Source organism: Helicoverpa zea, chromosome 6 (genome assembly GCF_022581195.2).
Source record: "Helicoverpa zea isolate HzStark_Cry1AcR chromosome 6, ilHelZeax1.1, whole genome shotgun sequence".
Taxonomy (NCBI): domain Eukaryota; kingdom Metazoa; phylum Arthropoda; class Insecta; order Lepidoptera; family Noctuidae; genus Helicoverpa; species Helicoverpa zea.
This window is the reverse complement of record NC_061457.1, coordinates 11,512,919-11,531,956: the sequence shown is the minus strand read 5'-3', so window position 1 is coordinate 11,531,956 and position 19,038 is coordinate 11,512,919. Positions and strand designations below refer to the sequence as shown.

At 35.2% G+C, this 19,038-nt stretch overlaps 4 protein-coding genes across 5 annotated transcripts; 2 read left to right on the top strand and 2 right to left on the bottom strand.

Moving 5' to 3' along the window:
- Nucleotides 1-1,158: 1,158 nt before the first annotated feature.
- Nucleotides 1,159-2,460, bottom strand: LOC124631314 (glutamine synthetase 1, mitochondrial-like). Its single transcript, XM_047165644.1, has one exon. The coding sequence runs from the start codon at nt 2,458-2,460 to the stop codon at nt 1,240-1,242; it is 1,221 nt and encodes a 406-aa protein (XP_047021600.1). The 3' UTR covers nt 1,159-1,239.
- A 434-nt stretch (nt 2,461-2,894) lies between these two features.
- Nucleotides 2,895-4,759, bottom strand: LOC124631203 (glutamine synthetase 1, mitochondrial-like). The gene is made up of 2 exons (XM_047165443.1): nt 4,544-4,759; nt 2,895-4,380 (listed from the first exon to the last, which is right to left on the bottom strand). The coding sequence occupies exon 2, from the start codon at nt 4,145-4,147 to the stop codon at nt 2,948-2,950; it is 1,200 nt and encodes a 399-aa protein (XP_047021399.1). The 5' UTR covers nt 4,148-4,380; nt 4,544-4,759; the 3' UTR covers nt 2,895-2,947.
- A 764-nt stretch (nt 4,760-5,523) lies between these two features.
- Nucleotides 5,524-8,179, top strand: LOC124631204 (DNA-directed RNA polymerase III subunit RPC9-like). 2 transcript variants are annotated; one of them, XM_047165447.1, is made up of 5 exons: nt 5,524-5,568; nt 6,017-6,137; nt 6,356-6,508; nt 7,114-7,479; nt 8,154-8,179. In XM_047165447.1, the coding sequence occupies exons 2-4, from the start codon at nt 6,057-6,059 to the stop codon at nt 7,207-7,209; spliced, it is 330 nt and encodes a 109-aa protein (XP_047021403.1). In that variant the 5' UTR covers nt 5,524-5,568; nt 6,017-6,056; the 3' UTR covers nt 7,210-7,479; nt 8,154-8,179. The 2 variants fall into 2 exon arrangements, with proteins under 2 accessions (XP_047021403.1, XP_047021402.1); XM_047165446.1 differs by having other exon boundaries at nt 5,526-5,717.
- Nucleotides 8,180-8,497: 318 nt separating this feature from the next.
- On the top strand, nt 8,498-18,775 carry LOC124630932. The gene is made up of 11 exons (XM_047164974.1): nt 8,498-8,779; nt 9,371-9,553; nt 10,150-10,208; nt 10,349-10,496; nt 11,172-11,362; nt 11,805-11,941; nt 13,088-13,236; nt 13,753-13,811; nt 14,135-14,282; nt 17,805-17,998; nt 18,631-18,775. The coding sequence occupies exons 2-11, from the start codon at nt 9,410-9,412 to the stop codon at nt 18,758-18,760; spliced, it is 1,359 nt and encodes a 452-aa protein (XP_047020930.1). The 5' UTR covers nt 8,498-8,779; nt 9,371-9,409; the 3' UTR covers nt 18,761-18,775.
- Nucleotides 18,776-19,038: the final 263 nt, after the last annotated feature.

The following is a 19,038-nucleotide window of genomic DNA, read 5'->3' as shown; positions in this document are numbered from 1 at the left end:
TCCGTAGTTTTGTTATGTTGTGTCGAGTCGAGCGGCGCGCGGCGCGATATTTGCGTGCGTAGTAGTATGACCAAAAAGTTATCCAAGAATTGGTATAACTAATTTAGTAAATAACAATGCATATACATGTTAAATTAAAAATTCAGTGTATGTATTATGATAATAACATAATATTCTAATTAGGGTGTTTGAGGGTGTGTGTTAATTACGTTACATGTTGTATATACTAAAATAAAAATTCAAGCATTTCGTTGAAGGCGGCCCCTAGACCTACATTAACATTGTGCAATAAAACTTCAAACTTAAGGCAAATGCTCCGAATGGTAGCGGGAAATTAAAAAAAAAAGTTTTTTTCACGCATAAAGTTTAGTTAACATTCGAAATGCGGCATGATTTAACTTAATTTTTGATATCTTTCTTTTATTACAAATGAAGGTTTTCGATATACATATTCGATATATTTTTAAAGTTATAATTATTATAACTATAATTATTACTATAATTATTTATTATAGAATAAATAAATGAATATAGAAAAATACATAAAAATTACAGTTCGCGTATATGTTTTGACAGTTCGTTGGACCTCGCGTAGTAGTGCTAGTGCCAGTGCTGCCATCTCACGTACACCGTTCCAGAAAACTCTCATTTAAATGTATTTAATCCGTTAAACTTTTTAGTGCAAAATATAGCAATATATCGGATTGTATTTAAATTGTAGTTTTCGAAATTCTGCAAGAACAAAAAAAACGTTTTGAGGTATATTATTCCATTCACCTTTAGCTGAATGCTTCAACTGGTAGAGGGAAATTCAAATATAAAATGGTTTTCTGATGTTTCACCATTCGATATGAGACATGATCTTATAATATACTTCTTAGCAATTTTTGAATTGTAATTTAAATTCAATATATCGGATGTTGCTATATTTTATACAAGTTCATCAAATTACATTTAAATTGTAAGAACTGCTAAGTCAGGGAAATCTTTAGAAAAACATTATATTTTGTATTAATTTGCCGCTACCAGTCAAAGCATTGAACTTAATAGCAGGAGCCTTAAATAAATGCGCCATTGACGCGTTAATATATACCGTAGGTGTAGGACATGGCGAAAGGCTCGTCTGAGTCTACTCGAAGATGGAAGAATACAAACTAGTAAATATACCAAATACTTTTACTAGAAATAGACAGGATCAAAAAAATCATAATTTTTCACAAGATCATCACAAATTAGTCTTCAACACTTTTTTTTACTTTCCTTTTTTCCACAAGCACCGCTAGTCCTCCCTAGACATGTTTCCAACAATAGTCCACACACAAGGTAAGGGTCAGAGTCACCACCTGGTCGCCTGTCCTCCATAAATCCTTTGCCTTTCTTTTTTATACCTCTTTGAAGACGGATGGAAGCGTTTCGATTAGCGATGCCCCATGAAAATTTATCAAATGCTGAGGTATCAAATTTTCCCATTAATCGCATTCTGTTAGTCGATTCATCATTTCCGTACACTTTCATGTGCTTCTTATGGTTTTTTTCTAATTTTTTTATGCACTCTTCAATAAAGGCATACCCGCCGTCTGCTCGCATTCTCTTCGTGCTAAAGTTGTGGTGCATGCCGACCCCAGGATGTAAATGACCAAATGGTTTAGGATGATAAGTAATATCAACACCGTAATCCTCAGCAACACGATTCATTATAAATCGAGACATCCACAAATCATCAGCAGCCTTTATACCGAACGTAGTGCCAATCTGCCACTCCCAACAAGCGTTCATCACTTCCGCATTACTACCCATAAAATCAACACCAGCAAAAAGACACGCTTTCGCGTGGGATTCCATCACATCCCTTCCTGCTATGTATTTTGCTCCTACACCACAATATGAATACTGATATTTCTTTGCAGGAAAACCACCTCCCTTAGGCCAACCCAAGCCCCATCCATCTACATCCAACATGGTGCACTCTTGCTCCATACCAAACCACGGTTCCTCGTCTCTATGTATTTCACATAATTCATTACAGAAAACTCTGTGATTTGTTGCAGCTGGCTTTTTTCCATCCCCTAGGAACACATCACATAAAATCAGAACATGTGGGTCAGCTCGGAACGGATCCCTGTATACGGCGGCGGGCCGCAGCATCGCATCAGTGCTATCCTTCGAGGCTTGACCCGTGAAACAGCCGTCGAAAAACCAACATGGTGCAGCATCTGGGCTGTATGGAACGCAATCCAGGACGCGATCCTTGCACCTCATATTAATGCCGGAACCGTCTATCCAAATGTATGTTGCTATTATTTTATTACATGGCAAAGGAAGTCTTAAATAACGATCCAAAACCTTTTTGCTGAGAATATGATTAATGTTATGTGCCATCAATGGTCTTCTATGTATAACAAAAGTTTTTCTGGGAGATGGTCGAAGTAGCGAAATACTTTTTTTGATAAAAATTTCCATTTTTTTGAACTTTGAATGTAAATAAACTTGAAAATTTCCTGGTTTGTTTTTCTCAATATTTCACCGTAAATATGTACTTCTACTTCTTTTGACACATGATTTTGAACGGTTCTAAAACGATGTCAGTTCGCTTTTAATTAAAAAGTATTACTGCCAGGTGGTTCTCTATGAAATTGCTAAGGAAATGCGCCCAGTAAGCAGTAGTGAACCTACGTCTCTCAGTATGTATATGGGTTCGATTCCAGATCAGGCCAATGCAACTACTAAGTTTGTAAGTACTTTCTAAATGACTAATAAAAAGTCAAGAAATCAATTTCGAGGAAAGCTGGACTATAAAATCTGAAATCTCAATCCTCTTTTGTGTGAGAAGGAGCCTGTGCCTAGCAATGGGCTGATAACATGGCTGGCGATGAAACATTAATGACAAGAGTGAATAAACACAAACAAATTTATTCCGATTCGTAATTACTTAAACAAAAGATTACTCTCAAATACACGCCTCAGCTAGAAGAGCGCACACCCTGTACGGGTCACAGTCACCAGCAGGTCGCCGATCTTCTAAAAAGCCTTTCTTCTCTTCCTGAACACTTCTTTGTAATCTAATGGAAGCACCTCGATCAGCAACACCCCATCGGAAATTTTCATATGAAGCAGTTTCGAATTTTCCAGTCAGTCTTTTTCGATTTTCTTGACTGTCTCCAAGTCCGTAATGTTTCATGTAACTTTCATGTTTCTGACACAATACATCACAAACTCTTTCAATTTCTTCTAAGCCTCCGTCATCTCGCATTTTCTTTGTACTAAAGTTATGATGGCAGCCAATGCCAGGCTGATTCATTCCCATAGGTTTCGGGTGAAAGCTTACTATAATTCCAAACATTTCGGCAATCGTTGTTAGCAAATATCGTCCGACCCATAAATCATCGGCAGCTTTTATCCCCGCCGTTGTTCCTACTTGGTATTCCCAAGATCCCATCATGACTTCTGCATTTGAACCACAGAAATCCATACCAGAATACACGCAAGCCCTAGCGTGACATTCTACCAAATCTCTTCCTGCGACATGTTCACCCACACCGCAGTAAGAGTACTTGGCTTTCGTAACGGGATATCCACGAACTTTAGGCCATCCCAAAGGCCATAGATCAGAATCAAATAACGTATATTCTTGTTCTATCCCAAACCAAGGCTCTTGATCTGAGATTTTGCTAAGAGTTTCTGCACAAGTAGCTCTATGATTTGTAGGAGTAGGGCTTCCATCGCTATAATAAGTTTCACATAGTACAATAACGTGAGGGCATTGCCGAAGGGGGTCTGAATATATAGCGACTGGTAGTAATACAGTATCTGAGTTGTCAGTATGAGCTTGGCCTGTTGAACTTCCATCAAAGTTCCATTTCGGGACCATGCTTAAATCAGTCGGTACTTCATTCAATACACGATCCTTGCTACGTAAAGTAATACCACTGCCGTCTATCCAAACATATGTGGCAAATATCTTATTATCTGGTAATTTCAAACTTGTGAAATGGTTATAGTATGCATTCATTGGTGTTTTAATCCTATGCAAACCAGTCGAGAACGTTTCTTGGCTGAAATTGTGTCTTTTGATAACGCTCGGAGTTATCGAAACCACTTTATTAACATTACGCTCCAAAATAAATTTTGACCTTATGCGCCGTATCATAGTTAAAATTATATGAAAATTGAATTTGTTATTCAAATATGTATATTCATATGTTAAATAAAACCATTACTTGTAGTGTAGTAGTTGGTCGTGGATTATTTCAAATAAAACTAGGCAGCTACGCCATGCAAAATTTCTTGGGTGCACCTCGGTCGGGTGTAATTATAGCATGGATAGTAATTTCCGATGTGTTTGTTAGCTTTTCGCAGACACCGCGTTTACTTTCGGCAGTCCTAAAAAAAGACACAAATTAAAGAGCTTCAACTGGTAGCGGGAAATTCAAATGCAGAAGGGTTTTCACTTGCCGATAACAATGTAATAAGTACACGTTAAAAATTATTTAGTAATCCATCATTAATATACAAATCATTAATCCCAACTAAAAGACATCCTAACCTTTACTTTGTTGAAATTTAGAAGACACCCCTGCTCATTCCCTTCCATGTAAAACAAGCATGTAGCATGTAGCATGTAGCAAACAAGCATGTCTTGTGCAATCAATGGTATCAATCGATGATTTCAAATCTCCAGCTTCCTTGGGTGAACTGTAATAATTTTGAGTAGTACGTAGTAGTATGTTTATAGTACTCCCAAAGAATAAAAAGCAAGTTTAATTAAATCTTTAAAAAAAACGAGTTAACTGCAGGAAATACCCCTATAAAAATACCAAATATTTTTGTAGTTGACAGCTGTTGTCAAACAGTCATAAGGAAATTCAATCGCGTCCAATGCAAGTCCGATGTTATATTTAAGCACAAAAAAAGAGGTTTTATTCAAAATCCAAAATTATCTTAACTCCACGCATAGCATAAGGTCATGTAAGTTACACCGATTAACTTGCGAATTAAATTTAACCCTTTAGTCGTACCTATCTAATATAAAACATTTTACAACGTCAATATAAAAACGCTGCGGCGCGGCGGGTTGCAGTTACCTAATAAACAGCTGCGCCGTGGTGCGCCATTCAAATGTGCTATGACCTTTATTATCATCTACATAGATACCATGGAACCACCCTCACTCCACTCCAAATTCTTCAATATTACGAATAGTGAAAACTTGATTGTGTATCATAAATAAATATTGAAGATTACGGTAGATTTTTAGCGTCTAAAATATTAATTACACAATACTTTTCTTGTAATATAACATAATGTTATTTTAGAAGTAGGGGCCTCTCTTAGGCGATGTTGCAAAATGTTACTTAATGTGTTTTATTAACCGAATAGAGTTTAAATTGAAGATTGCTTATTGATTTTTAATAGAGACTTGGAGTAGGTATAGACTATACTCCGCCTAGGATGTCTTCGGCTGTTCTCTCGATGGTTCTCTCGGGTTCTCTGGTTCTCTCTTGATTGATCTGTCAATTTTTGACATTAACGCTCAACGCTGACAAGCGACAGATCTTGGATATGCTTTAGGTTCTGTGTTTATAATTGTTATTTGTTAATATTCAAGTTTGTTTTGTGGTTGTTTCTGCAATTCGTATTAAACATATTCTGTATTAGGCACTAGTTGTTGACTACTTACATTGTATCTTATTTTTGGTAGTAATCTTCCAAATGGAGACGTATGTAAAAACATTATATTTTTTGTAAACTATTTAACTTTCCCTTAAAAATATATTTTCCACAAGGATAAATATTTAGCGCTAAGACCACAAGAGAGTTTCTTGTTCTTACAAGTCTCAATACAATCTCCATTCATACAAAATAAAGAAAGATGACACCGACCTCCGAATAGGTTACCGGGTTCGATTCCCGGTATGGTTATATTTCAGTCAGTCAATAGGGCTAACCAACCGTGTGTAAAGGGTGACCTCTTATTGATGTCTGCCACTCAAAATTGTACAGGGTTATCATTTTTCAGAATTAAAGCGAATGCAGCATTCCTGTGTAATTTCGAAGTGATGCAAATATTACAGCAACTTAAAGATAGTACACAGAAGAAACACAAACGAGAAGGATCATTAGCCACTGTCACATACGAGGTAAGCTTATCTGTGCTTAACTGTGCTCTGTAGCTTCACCAGAATGCAATATAAAATAACTTAGATTGCTAAGTAAGCAACCATGATTCACTGTCTAAGTACGACGACTCCATAATCCTGTACCCCTAAGTAAGATGGGTTGTCAGACTTACTGACTTTTAACTACCCATAACAACTGCCAAATATATTCAAATGTGTATAATAATTAATATTTTTAGACAGTACACTACCTTCAAGACACAGACTGTAAGAAACAGACTGCACAGTCTATACAGAGCTTTCTAGAAGCCATGAAGAAGTTCAAATTGACAAAGACTGAGAAACTGATGATGGTCAACACGCCACCGAGAACAGAGCTGGAGATTCAGTTGGTGAGATATATTCCAAATTATTATCTTCTTTCACAATTTACAGCTATAGTAATCCTACTTATATTATAAATGTGAAAGTTTGTGAGAATGTATGGATGTATGTTTGTTATTCAATCACGCAAAAACGGCTGGGCCGATTTGATTGAAATTTGGTATGTAGATAGGTGATACCCTGGATTAACATATAGGCTACTTTTTATCAACACACCACGCGGGCGAAGCCGCTGGTGGAAGCTAGTAAGTACATAATTGGATTGTGTGAAAGTTGCTATGGCTAGAAAAAACAATACTTGTGAGATGACATTGTATGAAAGGAGAAAACATGCTGTCCCAACCTTAATTAAATTTGGGATAAGGCCAGGAGGATGATGATGATGAAATGTAGTTGGCAGTTTCACTATTTTTATAACTAACTTCCCAAAAAGTGGGAGGTACTCAATTCAACTCTTTTTTTTCACTGCATCTGAATACCAATCAGAATCGGTTTTCAGTCATGTTTCACAAAGAACATTTGTACAAAAAAAATATCAAACAATTTAGCAGAATTTCATCCATAGTGAATATAATAGTATTCAATATGGTTGTTAAATTGATGTTATTTACAGATTGTTCAAGAAAGCGAGGAGCGTCTATCAGAAGATGAAGTCCGTCAAATTATCGAGCTAGTCAATGAGTTCCTGCCACCGAATGATAGCATTTGACAACCAAAAGCGGGGTCTAGCGCCGAGACTACTACTGAGACTACTGAGTAATATCTTGTAACCAAAACAAGATTATTGTAAAAACTAACTTATTTAAGGTGGAAGAACCTTGTGCCCATACGATTGTATGAAAAATATTTGTATATGTACACTTATTCATAAAATACTAGATTACTTGCTGTATTTTATGTTTTCCTAGGTATCATAATTTATATATTTATAATAAAATGCATGTACCTATAGTTGTTTGCATTTAAGAAAGACATTAAAGGAGATGGCCAAATTTTCATAGAAAAAAAACCCAGAATCGACAGCAATGAAATGGTTACCAATAGGTTCTTTATGATAGACCTTTGATGGTGCCAAAAAATCCAGACTGAAATCCATGGGGTATAGGAGCTATTTCATATTATCGCAAAAACAGATTATGTTGAATATATGTTGATTTTAAAGATTATTAACATCAAGGGACATAAAAAAGCAAAGTAAACTAACATTATACAAGCCACTAGTAATAACCCCATAGTTTCAGAGTTGGCCTGGTGATTAAAAGGTCTTGTATTTAACCACTCCAGATACGATTAAGCACCGACCTTACCTACTTGGAGAGGTTTCGCAGTTCCATGCAACCTTCACAACTGGCTATGAAATGTTTTTGGAGAAATTGTCTTTGAAAATCGCGCCATGTGACATTGTCAAATATAACAAATGACTTAGCAATGTAAAACGGTCCAATCACGAGTCTGCATTCAACTTCTAACAAACATCAAACAGTAAAAGTAAACTTTTTTGTGAACTAAAATCTTGATCGAAAAAACGTTATAAAAAGAGAACCCCATGGTTTTTAGATGATTTGAAATACTTTTTAAAATCCACAAATTATACTGAATCCAATCATACATATGAAGTTCCTGTCGACTCTGGGTGTTTTTTTGGCCATCTCCTTTGTTAATGCTTGATAGTGAGATCACACTTGCAGTTTTAATTTCTAACTTCCATTAGTCCATTACATCTTATGTTGTAATATGGTTTGGTTGGTGACTAAAATAATTATTTATCTAAGATAATTGGAGTACAACTAGTACAAGTATATCTTTTTGTTTCTAAGATAATCATTTTAGTATGTTTCCATTTTAATTACATCTAATTATCTATTGATGTAATCACATGTTTTACTATTTTTAGGTTACTTGAACTTTAAAATCAGTCACAGTAAATTTCGCGCCAAATTCCATGCGCAAGGAAAATCGAGGTGTAAAATAATACCTACAATAATAAAGCCATTCATATACTGCAGTTATGTCGTAAAACCTACAAACGGCATGTAGCGTAGTTTCCACGTGGTGTCAGCATTGTATGTTTTGTTTTGGCACAGTTTGCCATGCGTGCGCGCAACCGGTATCATGCGTATCAAAGATCAAGGCCGCCGGACGGTTTCTAACCTACCGTTTTTGAGGTTAGGTATAATCACATTGCTGTGTTTATCGTTTTATTGAGATAGTATTCAAAAATAAAACAGTTTGAAGGAAAAGTGACTGTTGAGAGGTGTGTCTTTAGTTTAAAATTGAAAGTAAGTGTTATTTGCTTTATTTTAATGAACATGTGTTTTAGGTAGGTTATGGTGTAGTTTGGAATGTTATAAATAAACATGAGGCTATTTTTAACTTTTGCGCGAATAATGTTGCTAGCCTATGAGGGATTTTTTTGTAATAAGTATTTTTTTCTTATCCTACCTTGATTTTAAGGGCGGCTGCATACAGCCGGAATGACTTTCCGAAATAAGATTCTTAATTAAAGAAACCGGATACCGGCTGAATTAATCCCCTTTTCATTACACAGCGCAACTGAAGGAAAAACGATCTTTGTACTCAATTGTTGTACCTTGTACATTTACTTATCCAATACTAGCTGTTTTCCTGCGATTTCACAAGCGTCCCGTGGTAACTATTGCACTTACCCGGATATAATATAGCCCACGTTAGGTACCTAAGTACTTGAGTATAGTGCAGATTCCTAACTGTGAAATACTTTTTTAAATCGATTCACCACTTTCGTAGCCTGTAGAATAGGTACTACCTACCTACAAACAAACAAAAAATATCTCCTCTTTAATATGTTACTGTCTAGATTTGTATGAGAAATTGAATTTATTTGTTCCCAGTCCCATGGTCTGATATAAACACAGCTACTCTAAGTGACCATGTCCCGTCTAATCCTACACCGTGCCGTGGGCAGCCCACCCGCCCGGTCTGTGATGATGCTCAGCGAAATCCTGGGCCTGAAGATGGAGTACAATGATGTCAAGATACTGCAGAATGAACAGAAGTCTCCTGAGTTTAAGAAGGTATCATCCGTTGGCAATCTTTTTTTTATATATTTTCAATTTTATCTTCATTACATAGTATAAAACAAATTCGCTTTTTCTGTCCCTATATCCCTACTATGTCACGCTTAAATCTTCAAAACTACGCAACGAATTTTTTGAAGCGGTTTTTTTTTATAGACAGTGTGATTAGAAAAGGTTTATATGAAGTATAACAACGTGGGGAAATACTGTTATTCCGTGCGAAGCCGGGGCGGGTCGCTAGTTATCTCTAGCTAGACTTTAGACTTAACTGTTTTTTTTTAAGTATAAAGTTCAATGTGGTTCCGGAAAAAATGCAGATTGGAATAGCTTGATAAACTGATCTCTGCAGTGTAAACAAGATATATATTTTTTTTAAAGAAAAACGTATGTACCTACAAACCGTTCACTGGGTGAAAAATAACAGATTAGAGTTCATTTCCCATTATAAACTTTGCCAATCATTTGAGAGCTTTCGCTTTGCTTTACTGGTTTATATAATCAGCCCGTCGACTGGAAAAGGTATATACAGTTTTTAACGAAGTTTTAAAAGAAATATGTTCTCAATTTATACAGATATGTTTTCTTATTTACAGTTAAATCCTATGGGAACAGTACCGGTGCTACAAGACGGTGACTTCGTTTTGTCTGAAAGGTAAGTGGCCTTCAACATGGGTAAATATAATGACATTCCTATGGTAAAATACTACGTTTCAGAATCATAAGTAAAAATACGCAGACCCAAAAATACTATTAACATATATCTTGATGAACATGTAATATTTTAAATTTCAGTCACGCCATAATGAAGTATCTGCTATCTAAGTACGGCGGCGACAAGAGCGAGTCGCTGTACCCGAGCGACCTGCGCACGCGCGCTATAGTGGACCAGTGCATGTTCTTCAACGCCGGAGTTTTCTTCAAGGCGCTTGGAAATGCTGCTGTAAGTATAGATGTCTATATTACTTACTATTAGATAAATGGAAAGTTTGTTTGAACGCGCTAATCACAAGTCCGATTTGAAAAATTCTTTGAGTTGTGAGATAGCCCATTTATTGAAGAGTAATGAAGAGGACTATGGGCTTCTTTTTGCCTGGGCGTGACAAGAATACCCATAAGACGCGGGTGAAATGTCTGGCCGAAGCTAGTCTTAAAGACATAAAAAAATATTTGAGCCTCTGTAACTACAATAGGGACATATTAGAATATGTAATAGCTGTTTCCTTATATTTTTTCCTCCTGCTTCCTGATATAGTGTAAATAAAATAATCTATACATATAATAAAATGATAGGAAACTCAAAACTGTACATTGAATATTTTTTTAAAGAGTACTTGGGGGGTGATCCATAATCGATTCTGAACCCAAATATGTAGTTTTTAGAATTTTTGTCTGTATGTTTGTCCCGGATAAACTCAAAAAGTACTGCATGGATTTAAATCAAATTTTGATGACTATTACCTGGGGGCCGGTTCAACACATAGGCTATATATTATCACGCTATCACCTACGGAGGATGAGCAATGAACGATTTAATGATCGAAATTGGAAATTCTATATTGCCCACGCAGACGAAGTCGCGGGCAACAGCTAGTCTAGAATATAATCATACTTACAGATGTCAGCATTCACCGGCCTAGAGAAGCCGACAGCGCAACACATAGCCGACATAGAATCTTCGTTCTCTGTAGTGGACGCGTACCTGCAGAGAAGACCGTACATTGCGGCCGATCGGCTGACGTTGGCTGATCTTGCGGCCGGAGCCACGGCTACTAGCATACAGGTGTTCCGTAAAGTGGATGCTGATAAGTAAGTGTCATATATTTTTTTACATTCAAAAATTATTTCTGTTTCTTGACAACTAAACTAAGGTTTAGAAAATCGTCTTCCGATAGAATTTGATTGGTAAATTATTGAATGACCTACAATTCATTCTAAAAATCATGATGGACTTGACGTTGGATTGGTCTGCGTAAAGGATAAGATAAACTATGAAGAACAGATAGTTAGATAGTTGAGATAAAAAATGAGAAATTTTGTCTAATTTTGGAAAAAAGCATCCTCCTCAGGCAACTTCCTCGACCCAAAAATTGTTTCTGTGAACCTAAAAGCATCATGTTCAGAGCTGCCATGAAGTTTAGTATACTCATAATTGGATAACTTCAACACATTTTATTATAACTTTGGGTGTCTTTTTGAGTATTTTATGTCCCGGATCGAATTTTCATCATAAAAAAACTATAAATTACAGATTCCCTCGTTGCGCCGACTGGTTATCACGTTTGGGAGAGGAACAAGTCTTCAAAACTGTCATGGCGCCGGGAGCAGAATATTTCCACAAATTAATGCACGCTATATGGGAGAAAAATAAGAAGAAAAGTCAAAAATAAATCTGTAAATACTATGTATTATTATAAAGAGTATGTAGGAGTAAATTTTTTACTTAATTGGTAGATTTTTTTGACACACAATCCTACTGTCGATATTTTCGAGGTAAGTGTTAATTTTTCACAAATTGCTTCGTCAAATCTTGGTCTGACTATCATGTTCGTAATAAGAAACTTCCTTCAATCTCTAAACGCAAATGTTATAGACATCAGATGTTAGTAAACTTCTTCTAATACATAATCGAGGGAAAATCTGGCTAGCCTTCTCACAAAAACATACTGGTAAGCAAGCCGACAGCTTCCTAACCGTATGCAGCTAATTATGTCAAAATATCGAGTAGAAACATACATAATTAAGTTTACAAAAGCATACAACTTATTCTGAAATGACCATTATATTGTAAAGCACATTATATAATTATCATAATCGCATACACTCACTATGTGGTCGCGCCACACGAGAGCCCGATATAGAAATTGCATAAAGCGATAAATTCATAGATAACAACTATGTGATTAAAATTGTATATTGAACCCTGCCTGATAAACAGCTTTATCTTCTGATTATAGATATTAATGAATTGATAGTAAATATATTAGAGATAGTTAGTTATCTGTATTTGTAAATTGATGACTAATATACAATGTGCAAGTTTCATAAAAAGTATTGTTTGAATTGCCGTCGAAGTGTCTGGTAAGATTACGTAACATTATCATATTGTTTTTTTTTGTTTAAATTAACTTATTTATTAACAATAGTTTTGCATTGCGGTGATTGGATTTCTTTTAGAAAAAACCTCCAATGTTGTACTGTGTAATGTTCTTTTAAAAAATTAATAACTTGTGTCTGCATCCTGCTTTACTAGTAATTTTCCGCGGTTTTTCTAACAGCCTATTCTGATATGGCTAGCTAAACTTATGCAAAATAAGCTACTATCAATATCCTATAGCTTACTTTTAATAAATGGAAAGCGTATTATGTTTATACCTATCATTTTTGTCACCAAACTTACTTGTGTACATTGAAATTTTATTGTCACACAAATCTTCAAGTTATATTTTTACTCGCCAATCACCTTAACAAATATTCACACACACTTTCCCACTAATAACATTTGCCTTATATAACATATTCTCACTCTTCCAGCATTAACAATGGCGCCTTTACTCTACAAGTTGGACGCGAGTCCCCCGGCTTGTGCTGTGCGTATGGTGGCCGACATCATCGGACTGACGCTCGACTTCAAGGACCCGGACATACAGAAGATGGAACACAAGTCTCCTGAATATTTGATGGTAATTATAACAATATTTTAGTACAAACAATGGCACCATTACTCTACAAGTTGGACGCGAGTCCCCCGGCATGCGCAGTACGTATGGTGGCCGACATCATCGGACTGCAGCTCGACTTCAAGGACCCCGACATACAGAAGATGGAGCACAAATCTCCTGAATATTTGACGGTAATTTGTGATATTTTGGTCATGAAGCTTTATGAAATTGATTTAGGTAGAATATTTGAGGTGATTTCGTATGCTCACTAAAGAAACTTCTTCTAGTACCAGCGTAAATAACTGTCTAAAACTATGTATTTTTACGATGTTACATATTTCCATAGCGACTTTTTTCTCAATTTGTTCTGTTGTTTACGGTGGCGGTGCATGCAAAAACACTAACTCGTTTTGTAACAAATAAGGATTGATGTATCGTTTTTTTTTTGTAATTCAAAAATGTTTTAGTTGACTACCTGCATGTTTATTTAATTTTAATTCTGTACATTAACATAAGTTTTTTTTTCTTTAATTCCAGTTGAACCCTCAGGGCACTATTCCTGTTCTTGTGGATGGAGACTTTATTCTGTCTGACAGGTAAGTCTATACTAATAGTATAAAGCTGAAGAATTTATTTGTCTTATCTGGCTAATCTCGGGAACTACTGGATCGATTTGAAAAAGGGTATACATTAGTTTTTATCCGGCTGAGTGAAGAACTTATTTCCGAAAGAACGCCGGTGAAGCCGCTGGTAGAAGCGAGTATATAATACTTCGCTGCGTCCGCCATATCTGATCCAGCTAGATAGATTCATAGTTAAATTCAAATTAACATTTTGTTAAATAATTATGCTAAACCCTTAAACTTACTTAGATATATTTTAAACAATTATAAATAATCTAAACTATAATTATTTCCAGCCACGCGATTATGATCTACTTGCTATCTAAGTACGGTGGAGAGAAGAGTGAGTCGCTGTACCCGAGCGACCCGCGTACTCGAGCTATAGTGAATCAAGTCATGTTCTTCGATACTGGCATCTTCTTCGTCAGGATTAAAGTTGTTGCTGTAAGTATTATATCCATTTTCTATATTAATTCTGAGCAATGGCTGGATGCGTTTAATTTAAATTGTAGCATCATCATCCTCTCATCATATTCCTGCCTTGTTCCCAAGTCATTTGGGGTCGGCGCAACTTGTCTTTTTCTTCCATTCCTCTCTATCAGACGTCATACTTACATCCACTCCCTTCTGCTTCATGTCCTCGTTTCAGGTAATCAATCCATCTTTTCCTCGGTCTACCTCTGCCTCTCCATCCTTCCACATTCATACTTAGCACACTCTTTGTAGCATGCGTTTCACACCGTCTCATCACATGCCCATACCACGCCAAAGCAATTGTAATTTAAATTGTAGCATAAGGAAAGAAAAACCTTACCACCTTAAAACCTTACCAAAAAATAACCTTAAAATAAATATGACAAAAACAAATATAATACAATAGGCATGATGACAGTAATCAAAAATCATTAAAATAATATATTTATTAAATTAAACTTGAAGCTTGGAATATCAAACGCGCATTGTTTTCTTTATTAATAATGTGATTAATATGTATTTTTATAAAATAAAATTACGAAATAAGGCAATCCGCCATGATATCTTGAACACCAATCAGAGCTCGTGACGTCATCTCTCAAAACAACTCGCGCGAAAGCGCGCAAACGTCACATTTCGTTATTGTGAACTTCCACTGCGATCTTTGTTTTTAATTAATTAATTGTGTATAACACGAGTTATGGAGCCCGGATTTATCAAGGCAAACAGCACTAATTTGCCTAGAATTGATATCATAATGCTGGGAAAGTTTTTGGCATCAAATAAAGATTTTTGTTCAGCTGAATTTAGAAATGTTAAAACTTCCATGTAAGTATACTAGTTTAATTAAAAAACAATGAGAGATGAAACCTAACCTCGAAATAGTTATTTACATTATAAACTATGCTAGAATCTAGAGAACTATGTAATAACTTACATCAAAGTGATCTTCACAAAAATAAAGTTGTACCCTGGGCACTATTGCTTTTGAATCTCGCCTTGCAAGTTTAAGCCACTTGTTTCGTATTTTTTTATTGTGAGGAACGTACACAAATAACTTATCAGGAGTTGTTTTGGATGTGTTCTTACACTGGGGGACCCCACAACACCTATGCCCTTTCGAATTCATATTTAATAACACAAAAAATTATTATTGCACGAGCGTTGTTTACTTGCGTCTTGTAATTTCAGGCGTGACGTCACAAGTGACGACATGATACTGACAAGCGTTTTCGTGCCGGATTCAAAGTGGACAGAGAAAAATGCAATTATTTGATAAAAAAACTTCGCATTTTCTTAAAATTAATAATTTTTCATATAAAATAGACGTATACCTACATCATACAAAGGAATTTAAAAATTTGTCATCATGCCTATTTCAGACATACAGGGCTAACATAAATAAACTTGACATTGATTATAGAGAATCTAAACTGACCACAGTCTATAATTGTGTATTTTTAGGTATAACGGTTGATAAAAATTGTAATTAGAAAACACACATTGATAAAATCCTGACTAAAATAGATCAGTTTTATATATGCCTTGAAAAGAATCAGACAAACAGCAAACTGCCATACTGCGATGCTGGCTTACCATGGCTATGTATCATCTATACTGAGATATGGCATTATGATATGGGGCAATTCAGTTGACTTTGACAGAGTCTTTAAAGCTCAAAAAAAATGTATTCGAGCAATTTGTGGAGCTCATTTTCTAGATAGCTGTAGGCCACTATTCCAAAAGTATAAAATTCTACCTTTACCATGTTTATATATCTTCGAAATATGTATTTTTGTAAAAAGGAACTACAACTTATTTAAAGAGAACATGGAAAGGCCAAATAGCCGATCACACCATAAAAATGTACTTCAGCTGCCACCGATAAAACTAGAATTATTTAAGAAAAATATTTACTGCATGCCAATTATTATTTATAATCATTTACCAAATAGCTGGCAAGAATTACCGCTCACAATATTAAAAAAAAAAAATTAATACAAAAATGTTATTACGCCATTAAGGACTATGGTGACAAGACAATAGATTCTTTTGACAAGACCTAGATTAAGACATTTATAACGCTTATTTTGACATTTGCACGCCATGTTATGGCAGGATATGCTGAAACAAATTTATTGTAACACGTTATGTATAGTAAGTTCAACTCAGTCTTGCGCGCGGCCTTATGTGTGGGTAACCCTTGTACATATACAGTGACTTTGTGTGCGTGACAAGAGGTACAGTCGGGTACAAATACAGTTATTTAGGGGTTGTATACGGCTGTTTAAAGAAAAACAGTTATTACGTAATTTAATGTTTATATATTTATAATGATTCTGAATCTACTTGAAAAATCAAATGATGAATTTTCGGATTCGCTACTCTCCAAGGTGAATTATAAATTCTGACTCCATGTCAAAATGTCTATAGTATTCTTCTTTTTTCTTTTGTACATGTCGACAAGTATTATACCACATCCCTTCATCAATTTGACTTAAACGTTCATTTATGAGTTTCATTATTTCCGTCTTATTTTGGTCGACATTATGCGAAGCAATATAATTTTTTAAAATTCCGCACACATTTTGTTTACATTATTATACTAGATTATACGTTTTTTTTACATTCGTAGTCCACACTTTTATTTATTGTCCGCGTACCCCGAGCTAGAAAATATGTAAGGAGTATTTAATTCATCTTAGATATTTCACCTCATTTATTTCTTAGATACTGTCAATGTCAATTTGAAAAAACGTATGAGAAAATAATGAAAAACTGTAAAATGTAATAATAAAAAGCTTTGAATGTTGTTTCATTTTTTGAAACGCTACCTGACTCCTTAAACGTTTTCTCCGTGAAGAACTAGACATTTTCGTAAACGACTGTACCCATAACAAAAGCGATAAGAACACGTCATGCTCGGACGACGTCACTGTCATACAAATGAAAGTTGTATATTTACAAGCCGACGCACACATAGGGCCGCGCGCAAATCTGAGTTGAACTATCTATACCATATTCTAGCAAATAAATATTTGAATTTGAAAAACAAAAACGTTGACTTAAACTTTACGTGGGGCTACTAGGCTTTAGGCGCGGTTCATGTGGTAATTGTTACACGTACCAAAAGGTTATTCAGGAACTTATTTTAGAGATTTATCTGTGGGACTGGTATTGCAATAGCCATGATGACAGGGCTAAAAATAAGTAATGATAACATTTGTCTTCAAAATTACGCAAAAATGTATAATGCAACAAAGTTGAAATGATTAATTAATATTCGATGTTTCACGTGCATGAATCGTGCAGAATCATGTATTGTTATCGGCCCGTAAAAAAATATCTGTGAAAAAATGGTAATACATAACTGGGTAAAATAAAATAAACCGGCAAAAAAAAACTCAATTCCTACGTGCCTTTGTAGGAATTGATAATTTTTTAAAATAATAAATATACTTACATTCCTTAATTAAATCATTCCTATTTCAGCTCCCCACAATAATGGAAGGTATGAAAGCCGCAACAGAGAAGCACCTCCGAGACTTAGAAGAGGCTTACGGCATGTTGGAGGCCTATCTATCTCGCAACAAGTATGTGGCGGCCGACCATATTACTATTGCTGATTTGTCTGTGGCGGGAACTCTTGGAGCTGCACAGGCCATTCTGCCTTTGAATGCGGATAAGTAAGTATACTTTTGAACGGTTTCTCATGGGACTGGGAGCTTATTTCTCAAATAGGTTGAAAAACTAAAAAAATAACCACAGATTACTAAATAAATAGTAACGTTGGACAAAAATCGATCCCTACAAAAAAAACGTAATTTACCAGCTGTATTTGCGCAATATTAAGCGCAAAATTCAAATATGATAGTAGACTAATTTTATGTTATCCTTACTTTACAACTTAATATATTAAATGCTAATTAAATTAAAATATGTTAAAGCAAAGTTAAATATATTTTTATTGGTAATGTTTTTTGTAATTTAAATGAATATTTTGGAAAAGTAATTTAGTCACTTTTGTATTGTCAGTGAATCTTTTTCTTTTCTCTACTTTCTTTTAATATTGCATGTCCGACTTTTGGATAGACTGTTGAGCTAATCTATTGTATTTAATTAACATCAATATGTACACAGTTATGCAATAAATGAATTTTTATCTAAAGTAACTCTACGTCTGTCGAGCTTTTACTTCTAAACGAATGAACCTAAAGTTAAAGATACATTTATGTATTTGCTAAAACATGTGTTAATGATGATAATATAATACATGGCGGTGATGATGTATTAATATACCTTATCATGTAATTTTCAGGTTCCCTAAGACTGCAAAATGGTACGCCTCTATGCAGGAGGAGACTTTCTTCAAAAATATCGCTACACCCGGTATAGCGAAGTTCAACGCAGCCATGCAATACTACTGGAAGAAAAATAATGCTCAATAAATGTTTTTTAACATATTCCGTGGGGTTTTAGTTATGACATTATGTAAACTCGTACTCAGCCGTACGGGGTTTTAAAATCAGCCTGTACACCAATATCCAGAGATTTCCCTCTACAACATTACAAACACAAAAGCCTTACCTCTTTGTAATAGTAGGATAGATAAATAACAATATTGCATTGCATTACCGAAACTAAAAAGACAGAAAGTTGAACAATTGCAGCTGGGAGACGTTCTATGAAATATTTTCTTATCCAGCTAAGAGATCATCATGCACGT